The sequence below is a fragment of the Neoarius graeffei genome, chromosome 12 (assembly GCF_027579695.1).
Source record: "Neoarius graeffei isolate fNeoGra1 chromosome 12, fNeoGra1.pri, whole genome shotgun sequence".
Taxonomy (NCBI): Eukaryota; Metazoa; Chordata; class Actinopteri; order Siluriformes; family Ariidae; genus Neoarius; species Neoarius graeffei.
Genome location: NC_083580.1, coordinates 3,212,447 through 3,228,819, shown reverse-complemented (window position 1 = coordinate 3,228,819; position 16,373 = coordinate 3,212,447). Strand labels below are relative to the sequence as shown.

The 16,373-nt window shown below is 38.6% G+C and overlaps 1 protein-coding gene across 1 annotated transcript in view; it reads right to left on the bottom strand.

The window, feature by feature from the left end:
- Positions 1–16,373, bottom strand: part of arhgap24 (Rho GTPase activating protein 24) — a 197,823-nt gene that overhangs the window by 162,686 nt on the left and 18,764 nt on the right. Inside the window, exon 2 of the mRNA XM_060935353.1 lies at positions 2,971–3,174. Within this exon, the coding sequence (XP_060791336.1) occupies positions 2,971–3,138 (168 nt within the window). The 5' untranslated portion in view covers positions 3,139–3,174. The remainder of the gene's footprint in view (positions 1–2,970; positions 3,175–16,373) is intronic.

Here is a 16,373-nt window from a genome sequence, read left to right as displayed (position 1 = left end):
TAGTGTGAATTTGATTAAATATTCAATGCCAAGTTTGTGGTGTTAGCATAATCATTTTCCTCACAGCATTGCTAAAGCAGGCGCAGGATCATGCTAACAGCAGTCTCTCTCTCTCTCTCTCTCTCTCTCTCTCTCTCAGTTTGACACTCAAATCATTTTGTTAATCTTCTCTGCTGCAGCTATAGTGGCTTTTTGTTTTGTTTTTTTCTTCTATCCGCTAGTCATATGGAACATCTTAAGACAAACTTTTGAACAATATCAATAAGTTTAGACTCCGCTTAGCGTACCATCAAAGGTTCTTCCAAAACCAAACCCAAATCCAAACCCACACTGTTTTGCTTTCTGTTCACTTTGCATTCAGCTGGAAAACATCAGCACTACTTTAGGAAAAATCCCCACCAAAAGCAACAGGATTGTGTTTCCAGCTGCTTGAACTGCTCCGTAAATATTTTTCACTTGTGTTTTTGACCATTTAGGACTGTGCCGTGACAGGTTTTGGGGATTTCTGTGCCAGCATTTCACTGAGTCATTCACAGGTGTAGATGGAAAAACAAAACTCTGTCCGTTAGCAGGCAGGCAGGTGATTGTGTTTGGACTGGCAGAGATATTTAATAGACAGAGTTTTAAAAATGGTCTGCAATCGTTAACATAGTGAAGGACATGTTTATGTATCGTTTATGGAAGGGAAGGAGTCTCAGGTGTCAGAGGCAAAGCTGTAACTTTAATTTCTCTGACATGTTCAGGACAAAAGATTTGACACTTCACTTTGGTTTCTTGGTTACATGAAAAGCTGCGATTTTTTTGTTATTAATTTCAAGAGGAATAAGAATGAACATTTATAACTTCTATAACGTAAGTAATAACAGGAGCAAACTTGTTTCACGGGCCTTGCGTAACATTATGTATAACTATAAACTGCTAAAAAGTGTGATGTGTCACTATTTAATACATTTTAAAATAGTAATCAGTAAATCGTTGTGGTATTGAAGGAATACAAACCTTTGGGAAATGCTGCTACAGAAAAGTAAATGTTTATTGTTTGCCTAATAACTTATTTAATAGTGATGTTAGCGACCTATGTCTGTTTAGCTACTGTACTTCCGTTATAGCTAGCTATTTCATTTAATTAAGAAAATTTAACAGTTATTCCACGAAATCAAGTCGTACATGAGCTAATAGCCAATGAGGCGCATAGCACCGAGTTGTGTATAATCCATGTATGACGAGAATGAGTGGAATAACTGTTTTATTCTATCCACATTCACTGGATTTTGAGAAACAGAGCACTTTTATTTTTATTTTTTGCAAATTCGATAAATAAAAACTTTATATAAAACGTCCGACAAAATAATTTCCACTTAGAATGTAAACAAACCAACAAAATGACAGGAGCAATTTGTGAAAAACCATCAAATACTTTTATTCCATATTTTGTTGCTTTTTTGTGTTTGCATTTTTGGGGTTTTCTTCTTCTTTCAGGTTTTTTTGGTGGTTGGAAAACCAACTTAAAGGTGCATTACTGCCACCGACTGGCCTGGAGTGTGGAACAGGAGATATTGGGGGAAAACAAACAAACAAACAAAAAACTATATTCTTTTCGCTATTTCTGTTTCTTTTAGATCCTTGATAACAATTTTTGGGGTTTTGTTTCCGAGTAGAGTTTTTATTTTGTCCTCGGTTGGTTCAGCAACACGCTCCGCCATTTTGTTTTTCTCTACTCACGGTATATGAGCTGATATCCTAGTCGTAGAGTAGCCAATCAGAGTGCACGATTGCTCATATCCAGTGAATGTGGACAGAATAATGCTAGTTATCTGGCTGTAAGAAACAGTTTTCTGTTCTTAATGATTACAATATATTTTCACGTTCATGTATATTTAAGTTTGAAGAAATTACAGCAGTTTGTGAACTCGTAACTTCACAACTAAAATATGTTAATGTGTTTAATGCTCAGAGCGCAGAGCTCCATGAGGCTGTTTGGAGCAGGTTCACCCAAGATGACGTACATCTCCAGAAACAGCTCTGAAGTAAATTTGATTTGTATCTGTGATGTTTTTATGGTCCTATTTCAGAGATTGGTTTTCCGTGTCCTTCCTGTTTTACTCCCAGTGGTGGACGATGTTCTTCTTCAGATCTTTTCAGATGCAGAGTCCCCAAGTCTCTGAAGATAATAAGTAAAGCATTGCTGCTGCCAGGAAGTGCTTGCTTCTTGAGCTTCCAGCCATTTTGGACGTGGCTTCAGAAGATAATCGGCGAATTCCTCAGCGTTATATTTAACACCTAGTGTCAAAAATCTGACTCGCTATTTTTATTAAATCCTAATTAGCTGTTAAAGGAAAATAATCAACAATGCAGTAGTGCAATAAAGCAGAGTTACGGTTGAAACCCTGTTTTATGATGGTTATTTTCCTATCAAGTGTTTTATTCCTCTTACACTACAGAAAACGATCAGGAAGGGGAGTGGCCAGGGGGATTTAACCCTTGCTTCATTCATGTCTATCTAAAGAGAGCGATGCAGCAGCACTTTCGTCTGTCCAACTTTCTCACCACATCATCTGAACACTCTGCTTGTACATTAAATTTCACACTAATACCACCACCAACGCCATTTCGTAGATTGCTAATTGACCCATCCCAGTCTCAGCTAGCATCGTGTAGCTGCATTGTGTTCTGGGACTTTGAATCCAGCAACGTCTCCACAACTTCTACACTGGATTTCTCATTAACGTGACATTGAATATAGCTGGAAAATGAGAAGTGGGTGAGTTTTGTTTTCAGGAGCTAACAGTCGCTGAGTGTGTGTAAGAACTTTTCAGCTCAAACACACCCTCAGATGAGGAAGAAGAACCATGTAGGAGGAGGTTAATCACAAATCACCATGCAGTCTGGAGATAAACATGAGGTCGCTCTCTCAACACCAAGTCTTAGATTAGTCCTCTGTCTGTGTGTGCGAGTGTGAATCTCACTCACCAGTGCCTTGCTCTCATCCTCGTCTTTATAATAGTACAGTTGTTCTCCACGTAGCACAAACCAGCGTGAGTGCCATGTTTTGACGAAGCCGCCCTGCTTCCTGAGCCAACCACAGCGCAGCACCTTCTGCTGGGGGGCGACGCCCATGGTGCACGCCTGCTCCTCCATCTCCTCCACTCCACAGCGTTGTCACACACTCACACACTGTGAAAGAGAGAGAGAGAGACAGAATATGGAAATGGAGAATATTAATGCTACTGTATGCCACACACACACACACACACACACACACACACACACACACTCATAGACAGTGACCTGTACTGTAGCACGTGTGTGTGTGTAATGATGACAACTATAAAGACACTATTCATAGCTGACCTTTTTTTTAATTTTCCACAATATTTCCAGACGACAGGTAAAACACACACACACACACACACACACACACACACACACACACACACACACACACACACAAAACAGGAAACCCCTTGTCTGGTCCACTGAAGAAACCTGTTTAACCATCAAGGCCTCTGCATGCTCTTGCAACAAGGCTTTCGCAGATAGCTTTTCGCAGACAGTTGTAATTTATCGTTGAGCGGGGAGTAATAGGCGTGCGCGATGTTATTCACCGCCACAACGCAAGGGGGCGCGAAGTCACGAAATCGCTAGGAGTAGTTGGTGGGTGTGGTTAGTGGAGTGTTTATCCTCCGGTTACATATAATGACTAGAACTGGAGTCGTATAGATGTACGTACTTCCTCACTTCCTCGATCAACCGCTCTTCGTGCTGCTCCATCTTCGCTCGTGTTTTTAAAAATGGCGGTCGTGAAAACAAACCAAACCGGGAAAGTAGGGAAGCGGAAGTACGTGTACAGCGGATGTAGAGTGGACCAATCAGAGCCCTCTTGTCTGCGACGCTGTCTGCGAGGCTTCTGTGGTGGTCACAATTTTTGGGAGGTGCGCGCAGAGCGTCTGCGAAGGTGGGGGGGCTACGCAGACACTGTCTGCGACGCTATCTGCGAGGACTGCGTTATTAGCATAAATTGGCCTTCAGACTAAACATCAGCCATCTACCGTAAATTCTGGAATAGTACACCTACCGTAAATATTCTAATACACAGCTATATCACAATCACACCAATACCGCGTAATATATATATATCGAAGAATTAGTTGTAGTTAGTTCTAAAGAACCCAGAAATGAAGTTAATTCTGTACACCAGCCTTCTGCTGCATATTTGAATGTGATTCTCAGCACAGCGGGAGCAGTAATAGGGATCAGACTCCTTGATTATTCAGGGATTTGCTAAGTCACACCACACACCACGTCTCTTCACTCGTCACATTCTCATCATTTTTAGAGGTCGGGGTTTGAAGTGAATCTCTGTCTCACTTTCTTTCTCTCTCAGGTGTTATTAGGAATTCTGAAAGAGACTGAAAGAGCAAACATTTCTAAAGCACGTTAAAAAAAATCCTCCTTTGGGTTCGACTTTGAAAAAAACGCTTTGAAAGTCACTTGATGAGAAGTCGAAGAAACCTGGGATGGATATGATCTCCATGGTTAGCATATACCTTCTTCAAAGATCTGCACCTGGGATCTTACACTGCATACGAATTAACTCGGAAGTGGGAAGTAAGGAAGTGATACCTCAGAATTCAGAATTTCTGTAATTTCCTGCATTCAAGCTACAAAGTGTGTACTGTATAATACTATTAAATTATTAAATAAACGAGTTGCGAATTTAGATTATAACAATGTTATGTAGTGTGAGAGAGCAGAGTGAGCTATTTTCTACACTCCGTTCAGGACACAGCCCACTTCCAGAGGCAGATCAGGTTGTGTTACATTCACCTGGTCTCAGGCCAACGGAGTGACATTCCTGAGCACACAGCAACTTACAGATGTGTTGAAAAATCAGACCATGCCCTTGTGATGTGCCCTTTAGAGGAGTGTAAAGAAAACTGCACAGAGGTTTGTAGGGCTCTCAAGTCAAGCTCTTAAGCAAAGTGTAAACAAACCCTGATCTGCTCTCGGAACATTCAGAACCATCAGAGACTCGGATACAGCGATTGGCTGTCATTTAACTGTCAGTGCAGACATGTTGCCACGTTGTCACCAGCACTGAAGTCAAAAGTAGGAGTGTGTGTGTGAGAGAGAGAGAGAGAGAGAGAGAGAGAGTGAGTGAGTGATGACTTGAGGGGTCTTTGATGGACTCCAGATGTTCTAGTTTCATGCACGGTTCAATTCATCTGTCCAACAAGTGCAAGGCTGCGGTGAGGTGAAGGCCTGCAACTGTCTTTAATCTCCCGCTGGTTCCCTCACACACACACGCACACACACACGCACACACAATGCAAATTCTGTGAGTTCCATATATCATCATGTCAGTATGTTGAGCACTGCTTCTGTTGTGTGTGTGTGTGTGTGTGTGTGTGTGTGTGTGTGTGTGTGTGTGTGTGTGTGTGCGTGCGTGTCTATCTATCTACCTATCTACTTACATACCTATTTACCTGCTCTATCTATCTATCTACACTACCGTTCAAAAGTTTGGGGTCACTTTGAAATGTCCTTATTTTTGAAAGAAAAGCACTGTTCTTTTCAATGAAGATCACTTTAAACTAATCAGAAATGCACTCTATACATTGCTAATGTGGTAAATGACTATTCTAGCTGCAAATGTCTGGTTTTTGGTGCAATATCTCCATAGGTGTATAGAGGCCCATTTCCAGCAACTCTCACTCCAGTGTTCTAATGGTACAATGTGTTTGCTCATTGCCTCAGAAGGCTAATGGATGATTAGAAAACCCTTGTACAATCATGTTAGCACAGCTGAAAACAGTTGAGCTCTTTAGAGAAGCTATAAAACTGACCTTCCTTTGAGCAGATTGAGTTTCTGGAGCATCACATTTGTGGGGTCGATTAAATGCTCAAAATGGCCAGAAAAATGTCTTGACTATATTTTCTATTCATTTTTGCAACTTATGGCGGTAAATAAAAGTGTGACTTTTCATGGAAAACACAAAATTGTCTGGGTGACCCCAAACTTTTGAACGGTAGTCTATCTATCTATCTATCTATCTATCTATCTATCTATCTATCTATCTATCTATCTATCTATCTCCAAATCTAGAACCCTGAACAGTTTTTCAGTTGTCACTCTGCTGGAACCTGTAAAGGTATCAGAACAGTATCAGAGTGTTTGTCTACTGAAGAACCTCCTGGCTGTATCTTTTCTTTCTCTCTGCTTTGCTCTTTCATTCTTTCTCTCTCCTTCTCTCTTGCCCTCTCTCCATCAGTGTCTTTTCTCTCTCTTTCATCCCTCTATCTCAGTGTGTGTGTGTGTGTGTGTGTGTGTGTGTGTGTGTGTGTGTGTGATCTCACTGGCACTTGGCTTGTGTCCCCATACAGACGGTTGTGTTCCTGCCATGCCAACTCTCTATCTCTGTGATTAATTATTGCCATCTACAGCTCTATGGAGAGGCTGAGACATCAGTCATATCTCTCTCTCTCTCTCTCTCTCTCTCTCTCTCTCTCTCTCTCTCTCTCTCAGGACCCATAACAGCTGAGACACGGTAAATGAAATGGTAAAAAAAAAAGTCTCCCATCACACATAGTGACTTTATCAGGACAGTGTGAGCTTTAGAGCGTAGAACGAGACGTGATGGAGGACACAGTGAGAGCGTATCATCTCTGACACATTTAAATCTGCTGTTTCCAAATGAGAGCTGGAAAGTTTGAGTCTGTCTATTGACTCCAGTCATTTAAGTTCATTCAGTTACATGATTCATTCAGATTTGTTCATTGATGCATTCAGTTGCATGGTTTTCCAAAATGTGCCGGCTGATCATGCTGCCATCTAAAGCAGACAACAAACAGTTCGGACAACAACAAAAAAATCACTATTTTATATTATTTTATCAATTTACTCTTCTATCTCTGTGAAAGGCCAGAAATCTCCATATTGGACCAACGAATCAGAACAGGACTCATTAAACCCAAGTGATTCACTGAACAACAGACAAGAGAATCTCTGTAATGACCGAAAGATTCACTGATTCAAACATTGATCCACTGAGTGAAAGAAGAGCGAATCTCTGGAATAAGATTTTATAATAAGATTCACTGAGTCAAACACTGACATAATGAATGACAGAGGAGCAAATGTCAGTTGTGACTGAAAGATTCACTGAGTCAAACACTGAATCCCTGAATGACAAAGGAGCAAATTTCAGTCATGAACAAAAGATTCACTGAGTCAAACACCGACGTATTGAATGACAAAGGAGTGAATGTCAGACATGACCGAAAGATTCGCTGAATCAAATACCGACATATTGAATGACAAAAGAACAAATATCAGACATAACCGAAAGATTCACTGACTCAAACACCAACGTGTTGAATGACAGAGGCACGAATGCCAGTCATGACCGAAAGATTTGCTGAGTCAAACACTGACATATTGAATGACATCGGAGCGACTCTCATTCAGGACCAAACAATTCACTGATTCATATACTAATTCACTGAAATATAAAGGAGTGTATGTCAAGAAATTAGCAAAATATTCACTGGTTTAAAAAGTGATCTGTTGAATGACAGAGCAACGAATCTCAGTCATGACCAAAAGACTGACTGATTCAAAAAATGACTCACTGAAACATACATGAGTGAATCTCAGTCATGACCAAAAGATTCAGTGATTCAGTGATTCAGACACTCACTGAATGAATCATATTAGCTCTTGAACACTATGTCTTTTTAGGTTAACAAGTTAGGTTAACATGGGAAGGCCTTGGGCTGAAGTGCCCAAGAGTGGCGGTGTGCACGTACGCAGCGGCTTTGCTCTCCTATGATGAACTAAATTTCGTTGTACATTTGTGCAGTGACAATAAAGGCATTCTATTATATTCTATTTTATTCTATTCTATTTTTAATAATTCATACTCAAGCCTCTCTGAGCATTTAAGTAGCCTCTTCATGTGGAGTGGGATGGAAACAACAGTGTCTGACACTGGATTTACACACACACACACACACACACACACACACACACACACACACAGAACAACAAAGCAGACAAATCCTCTCAGAGCCTGGTGCCAGTTTGGACATTATTTGTCTCCCAGACATAAGCCTGTGTGTGTGTGTGTGTGTGTGTGTGTGTGTGTGTGTGTGTGTGTGTGTGTGTGTGTGTGTGTGTGTGTGCGGTATGTCCCCTCTTGACTCTGTCTGACACAGAGGTTGATTGATGACCGGCATAAATAAATGATGCAGCACAAATGGTTCATGAGGAAAGTTGTACAGCAGCATTCATCGTATTTTACAATTCGAACAAGACGGAAAAAAATAAAACAGTGAAAGGGAAGTATGCAAAAGTTTGTGCACCCTTGGTTAAGTCCCGTTGATTTTGCGTAATTGAATTTTTTTTTTCATCTTAAGCAGGAAATATTTACAGTAATTCTCATGCTCAGTAATTATTATTTGGTGAATTTACTATATTGAAAATAATAAAATGGTAAAAGTGGTGTGTGCAAAAGTTTGCATGCCCATCAACTTTTTTTAAAGCCAGCTGGTAGTATTTTTTCTCTTCTAACATTATAGTTATTTCTGTCTCTTTCATGCAGCTCACTTCAAAGATATTGAAACTATGTACTTCTGTGTAGTGATTATATAGAAATATCTCAGCCTTCATAGTCTGTTGCCACTTTTAGTCTTCAGTATGTCAGCTTCACACACACACACACACACACACACACACACACACACACACACACACACACACACACAATTTGTCTAGACCAAACTGATACCCATCTCTCTCCATCATTGGGGAAAAAAATGCAAATATTTCTCCCTAGAGTATGCTCCGTTTAATAAGATATTTCTCACCCTTGAATTCACAAAAGCCATTATTTCCGCACTCTGCTTCTCATTCTGATGGAGGAATAAATAAAAATAAAAAATAAAAAATAACAAGAGAAGGTATTCGTAAAGGCCACTGGAATATCTGGAAGTCGACTGCTATGTACATAAATTATTAATAATATCTCGACTGTGCAAGATGACATCAATTATTGGTCAATTCCACCAAATCTATAAATCCTCTACAGGACTCAATACCTGATTGAAAATGAAGGCATGATCTTTATGGGCACGATCCATTAGTGCTCATCGTCCGATCCGGCGGCTCTCCTGCTTAATAGCTGCTTTAATTCATCAGACATAATGGCTTTTTCTCCAGTATTCTCAAGACAGAGGTATGAAAATGACCGCCCACTTAGGTCTAAAATAGAGATGATGCTATTATACAAGTCCTCTGAGGAACTGAGTGAGAACATGACAAAAAAGGGAAATTATGGCATTTTTGATGTCATGCCACCATATAATGAATGGGTATGTACGCAAATAAAATTAAAACACAGCTCAGCTGGTGTGGCAATTAAATTTATCCTCCATGGGCAGATCCGTAAACAACGAGTAAATGAATGAACTAGAGAGAAACAGAAAAGTTGAGGAAAGAACAAAACTTTAAATAAATGGTGTGGAATGTTCTACATGGGTATGAATAATAATAATAATAATAATAATAATAATAATAATAATAATAACTTTTATACTCTAAAATGCAGTTTTAGCAATTGAAAGACTTAAAACTGAGGCTCTGCAATTTAAACTTAGATTCTGTATATATATATATATATATATATATATATATATATATATATATATATAATATATATATATATATATATATATATAAATTATTCTCAAATTTTAATATCTAAATTAGCTAAATTAATACAACCCCAATTCCAAAAAAGTTGGGACAAAGTACAAATTGTGCATAAAAACGGAATGCAATGATGTGGAAGTTTCAAAATTCCATTTTTTTTCAGAATAGAACATAGATGACATATCAAATGTTTAAACTGAGAAAATGTTTCATTTAAAGGGAAAAATGAGGTGATTTTAAATTTCATGACAACAACACATCTCAAAAAAGTTGGGACAAGGCCATGTTTCCCACTGTGAGACATCCCCTTTTCTCTTTACAACAGTCTGTAAACGTCTGGGGACTGAGGAGACAAGTTGCTCAAGTTTAGGGATAGGAATGTTAACCCATTCTTGTCCAATGTAGGATTCTGATTGTTCAACTGTCTTAGGTCTTTTTTGTCGTATCTTCCGTTTTATGATGCGCCAAATGTTTTCTATGGGTGAAAGATCTGGACTGCAGGCTGGCCAGTTCAGTACCCGGACCCTTCTTCTACGCAGCCATGATGCTGTAATTGATGCAGTATGTGGTTTGGCATTGTCATGTTGGAAAATGCAAGGTCTTCCCTGAAAGAGACGTCGTCTGGATGGGAGCATATGTTGCTCTAGAACCTGGATATACCTTTCAGCATTGATGGTGTCTTTCCAGATGTGTAAGCTGCCCATGCCACACGCACTAATGCAACCCCATACCATCAGAGATGCAGGCTTCTGAACTGAGCACTGATAACAACTTGGGTCGTCCTTCTCCTCTTTAGTCCGAATGACACGGCGTCCCTGATTTCCATAAAGAACTTCAAATTTTGATTCGTCTGACCACAGAACAGTTTTCCACTTTGCCACAGTCCATTTTAAATGAGCCTTGGCCCAGAGAAGACGTCTGCGCTTCTGGATCATGTTTAGATACGGCTTCTTCTTTGAACTATAGAGTTTTAGCTGGCGACGGCGGATGGCACGGTGAATTGTGTTCACAGATAATGTTCTCTGGAAATATTCCTGAGCCCATTTTGTGATTTCCAATACAGAAGCATGCCTCTATGTGATGCAGTGCTGTCTAAGGGCCCAAAGATCACGGGCACCCAGTATGGTTTTCCGGCCTTGACCCTTACGCACAGAGATTCTTCCAGATTCTCTGAATCTTTTGATGATGTTATACACTGTAGATGATGATATGTTCAAACTCTTTGCAGTTTTACACTGTCGAACTCCTTTCTGATATTGCTCCACTATTTGTCGGTGCAGAATTAGGGGGATTGGTGATCCTCTTCCCATCTTTACTTCTGAGAGCCGCTGCCACTCCAAGATGCTCTTTTTATACCCAGTCATGTTAATGACCTATTGCCAATTGACCTAATGAGTTGCAATTTGGTCCTCCAGCTGTTCCTTTTTTGTACCTTTAACTTTTCCAGCCTCTTATTGCCCCTGTCCCAACTTTTTTGAGATGTGTTGCTGTCATGAAATTTCAAATGAGCCAATATTTGGCATGAAATTTCAAAATGTCTCACTTTTGACATTTGATATGTTGTCTATGTTCTATTGTGAATACAATATCAGTTTTTGAGATTCGTAAATTATTGCATTCCATTTTTATTTACAATTTGTACTTTGTCCCAACTTTTTTGGAATCGGGGTTGTACATTATATGTATTATATTATATTCTATATTATTTAGTTGTATGTGTTTTAAATTAACACATGAAGAGTCATGCTACTATGGAAATGTTGTTAAATAAAGTTGTTATTATTATTATTTTTAATTTTTTTTAAAGACAAAAATGCATGTAAAATAAAAACAGCACTGGGGAAAAAAAGAAAAAAACAGACAATAAATAATTCTTACAAAAAATACATAATAGTAATATGCACAAAATTAATAAATAATTAAGATAAAATAGTAATAATAAATTTACATGAATTTAGTAAAGCAGTGATTTATATACCTCAGATAGATTTTTAATTATATTTTATACAAATTAACACAAGACTTTTTCAGAACCTAATACGAAAACGCTATTCTAAATTGTTAATTATTAATAATTATCCTAATTACTCTAAAAATGCTCATTGATTTGGATTCGAAAAATGAAAGCGGATTTTTGTTGTTAAATCCATTTGAGTTCATTTGGGAAAAAAACACTAACTACAGTATCGTAAGTTAAATAATAGCCTACATGTGTTAGAATAAGTTAATCATACTTGGAAAAAAGATCAAAGTGACTTAGCTAGCTAGTCTGGAAAGTTTGTGTTAGCTTGGTTAGTCTGTTTGTTACTGTAATTGTTAAACTAGCTGCAAAACTGAGCTCGGTAAGCTACAACACAGACTCCAGGCAGATGCTAATGATTAAATTAATTCTGATGTGTGCTTAAAGACATTTCACTGCATTCTGGTTCGAAATCTTTAGATATTAATATAAAATAAAGATAAAAGTGTGAATTGATTCAACAAACAGAACATACAACCGATATCTTGTTTTTAATAGAAATTTGCTATGCTAGTTTTTCCGTATCAGCCGGATTGTTCCTTTTTGACTTTTGTTTTTAGCTACATTTTCCTTTAAAAATAGAACAAAAACAGATGGATGGAAATCTAAACTAATTGTCAGAACACAATTCTGTCTTCTTCTTGTTTTAGCACCTGGTCATGTGTTTCATATGCTAATTATTACATCCATCATACAAGAAAAGAAACTTTAAAAAAAAAAAGTCTAAAATTTAACTCTCTGGTTCCTCAGATCAGAGACAGAGAATTACTGCTCCAATATAGTTTCTGTTCTCTAATATAATATCTCACACTGTGTTTGGGAATCGTTGTGGTCTGGGCTCATAGAGACGGAGCTCATCGTCCAGCTGTTCAGGGTTTTTTTTAGTTTGAGCTGCGCTCGCTCTGTTTGATTACTCAGCATATTGACTCTCTGCATGGGAAAGTCAGCAGCCCTGCTCCTGAATCCAACGCCGCTGTTTCAGCCAGGCTTCTGTTTGACCTTTTTACTGCTGGGAAAGTGCATGGAATTCAGCTAAATCGTTTCCACGGCTAACTCAGACTCTCATTAGCATGACATAATCAAGACAGATCTGTTAGTTCTGTATAAATTTAAATTATTTGTAGTAGCTCCTACTCAATCTAAACGCACACTTAAATCTAACATTACATTTTTTTAATCTCCATTTAAAGGGGAACAGAGGGCAATATATAGAGTAAATATAACAATAAAACACACATTAACGAACCTTATTCAAGACTTACAAAAGTTTTTTGTTCTAAGGTTGGAAAGTTATAGTGTTTTGAAAGTAGCTCGAGCAAACTATTTCCGCAGTTTGAACAGCCCGCCATGATATTAATTTTATCCAATCAGAATGCACGTTCATTCTCTCTGCATAACACTCATGACGTATGTATGTGCCCAGTTGTGTTGGCTCATTGAGATTGGGACTAGCACATGTGAAATATCTGTTTCTGCCTCTTGCGACGATTTCGCAAGTCCACGGGTGGCGCCTATCTCATTGCAGCAAATAAATTCTGCTGGACTCGTGAGCAACTCCACGTTACATTTTCCGCACGAGCACCACGCCGTGTCACCTGCACGCAGACGCTCTGCCCCACGCTCGCCATGCCCATGGTCAGCATCAGTCTCATCCTCGCCGTCATCCGAGCTTTCTTCTCTTATTTCATCACCAGAGTCGAGAGTACCTCTCCTAGGTTGAAACTGGTACCCTTCTAAGCCATAGCCTGCTTGCAGTGTGTCTTGCGGGATCTCTTCGTATGATTCGACAGAGCTGTCGCTTTCACTTGATGCGCCCGACGCCATGATTACACGCTTATCTCTATTTCAGAGAGTTCCGCTAGTGCAGTGGGTAGCGCTGACGTCACGGTCTTTTAAAAATGGCGACTCTTGTGCGGTTTAGCGTATAAAGTATTATGTTTACAATTACCAAGATATTTCGTTGTTTTCTAGTATATAAATTTGATAGAATACTTAAGAATACGTTACTTTGTCACATCAGCAACTGTATATATTATATTTGGTACCCCTTTAAATGTCTTTTAAAGTTAAATGTGAAACCTTAACTCTGTGATTTTAGCTGTGCTAGCATTGTTGATTGTTTGCTAGCTTTGTTGATTGCTAAGCATACGGTATTTGTTCACGGCTCAAGAATGTTAGCGACCCTGTGCCCCAAAAACTAAAGATTTTGTTCCACAAAGAATCACTAGTAATGCAAGAATATTTCAAATAATTATCAACAAACAAGCTATCCCCCCATGTCTTGATTAACTAAACTAGCATTTAGCACATGATTATCGCTAGAACTAAAACCTGATCTCATAAGTTTGATTTTTGTTTCATTTTACACACAAACCTGACACTAAACTTTACAACAGTCAGTTTTTCATACAGTCTGAACTGAATTTTGTGAATTGTTACCATTTTCAAGCAGAACACCTTCCTGGATAAAGTTATAGTTCTTACTCAATCATTAGCTAGCAAGAAATGTCCGTTTCTTCTAATAAAATTCCTTCACAGCTGTTATTTTCATACAGCAGGTTAGGCATTGTGTGAAATACAGGCAGTGCTAACATACAGTATGCTAGTTTTGATAGTAAAAAGTAAAGCTACACAGCATATAAAAGTTACACATTTAATAAAACAAAGTTAGCTATGTTTTATAGATAACCAACTAGCGGACACATGCATTACGTGTGTCCGAGTGACTTTCACTCACAAGAGCAGATCAGCAGTGATTCATAACCGATTCATAACCATACGTTGTGCTGTTGAAGTACAGCATAGCCTCAAACAAAATGGAGTCGAGAGGCTATCATGCTTAACGTATTCTGTGGTGGCTTTTTAATAATAGGTATTTGAGAGTCGAGAACATACGGTCATCCAGCGTACAGTCTAGAAGTTCTTTTTGAGTTGTTTTAGAGAGACTGTGTATGTTCAAGTGTGTACAGGGTAATATTATTAACCAGGGTTGCCAGGTTTCAGCACAGCTACATCTCAGAATCAACACAAAAGTCCTGACATTAGTCCACGAAACAGGAAGTGATATAAACAGAAGCACAATTTTCTTTTTTTGTCACAGTTTTTGATGAATAAACAATTTCTGATATAAATATATGCTTCTGACATATTATCCATCCTTAATCCCCCTTTCCCTCTATCATATACAATCTTACAATAGAAATGGTTCTGTACATCATAAACACAATCACCGCACTTACACTTTGCCTTCATTTTGCATAAACGTATTAATATTAATGATTATTATTTGCTATTCATATCTGGCAACCGTGTTTTAACTGCCTTGTCTGCTAGTCCTCTCCTGAGCATGGGGCAGCATGATTCCTGCCCCAATGGGCCTCTAGTAGCGCTTGTTGCAGTTCCTATTTTTAACCACTGCGTACAGTAACGACTCTATGGAGCGACTAAGTAGGGGAATTGAGTGAGCACACTTATCCTTGACTGGTTCAGCGACATCTAGTCATGTAGAAAGGTGAGCGATTCAAATGAGAGGTGATTCGGTTTATATATCTTGCAAATTGCAAAACGTTGAAATATTTCATAATTAGTATTTCGATGGAATTTGAACTGTATGGAATTGTGAATGAGGACTTTATGAAGATTAATGGACTTTATGGAGAAGTAGGACATCGCTTAAACTCAACAGATGAAGTGAACCCTCAAACTTCCAGATCCAGATGGAAGTTGTTTCTCCATCATGTGCTTAAATAGCAGCTATTAGCCAATGCGAAGTCAATGCAAATGATGAGAGTGTGAATGTTTATGTAGTTTGTGAAGAAAACAGCACATTGGGGTTAAATAATGTCTCCTGTAGTTTAACTTCTGTCAACTAGAGCCACAGCACTTATTCCTGATTGATTATTAGTTTTCCTGATTGGTTTTAGTTTTTCAAGACATTTTAAAAGGATGGACTTATATTTTTTTCTTATATTAAAATAGCTAAATTATTTATCTTTTTTGACATTAATTAATATTAAAAGTTTTCAAATTTATACATTTCTAAATTAACTTTCTTTTCCAATTTCGGCTCCTTTCTTGGCTTCGAAATACAATAAAATAAAAATTATTGTTTTTTTAATTCTAAGGACTAATTTTAGACATTAAATGATTTGATTTAGTGAAAAATGTAGTTTTTATTCTTTATAGCCACTTCAGATGATAATAATAATAATAATAATAATAATAATAATAATAATAATGGGCGGCACGGTGGTGTAGTGGTTAGCGCTGTCACCTCACAGCAAGAAGGTCCGGGTTCGAGCCCCGTGGCCGGCGAGGGCCTTTCTGTGCGGAGTTTGCATGTTCTCCCCGTGTCCGCGTGGGTTTCCTCCGGGTGCTCCGGTTTCCCCCACAGTCCAAAGACATGCAGGTTAGGTTAACTGGTGACTCTAAATTGAGCGTAGGTGTGAATGTGAGTGTGAATGGTTGTCTGTGTCTATGTGTCAGCCCTGTGATGACCTGGCGACTTGTCCAGGGTGTACCCCGCCTTTCGCCCGTAGTCAGCTGGGATAGGCTCCAGCTCGCCTGCGACCCTGTAGAACAGGATAAAGCAGCTACAGATAATGAGATGAGATGAGATGAGATAATATGTGATTAGAAACA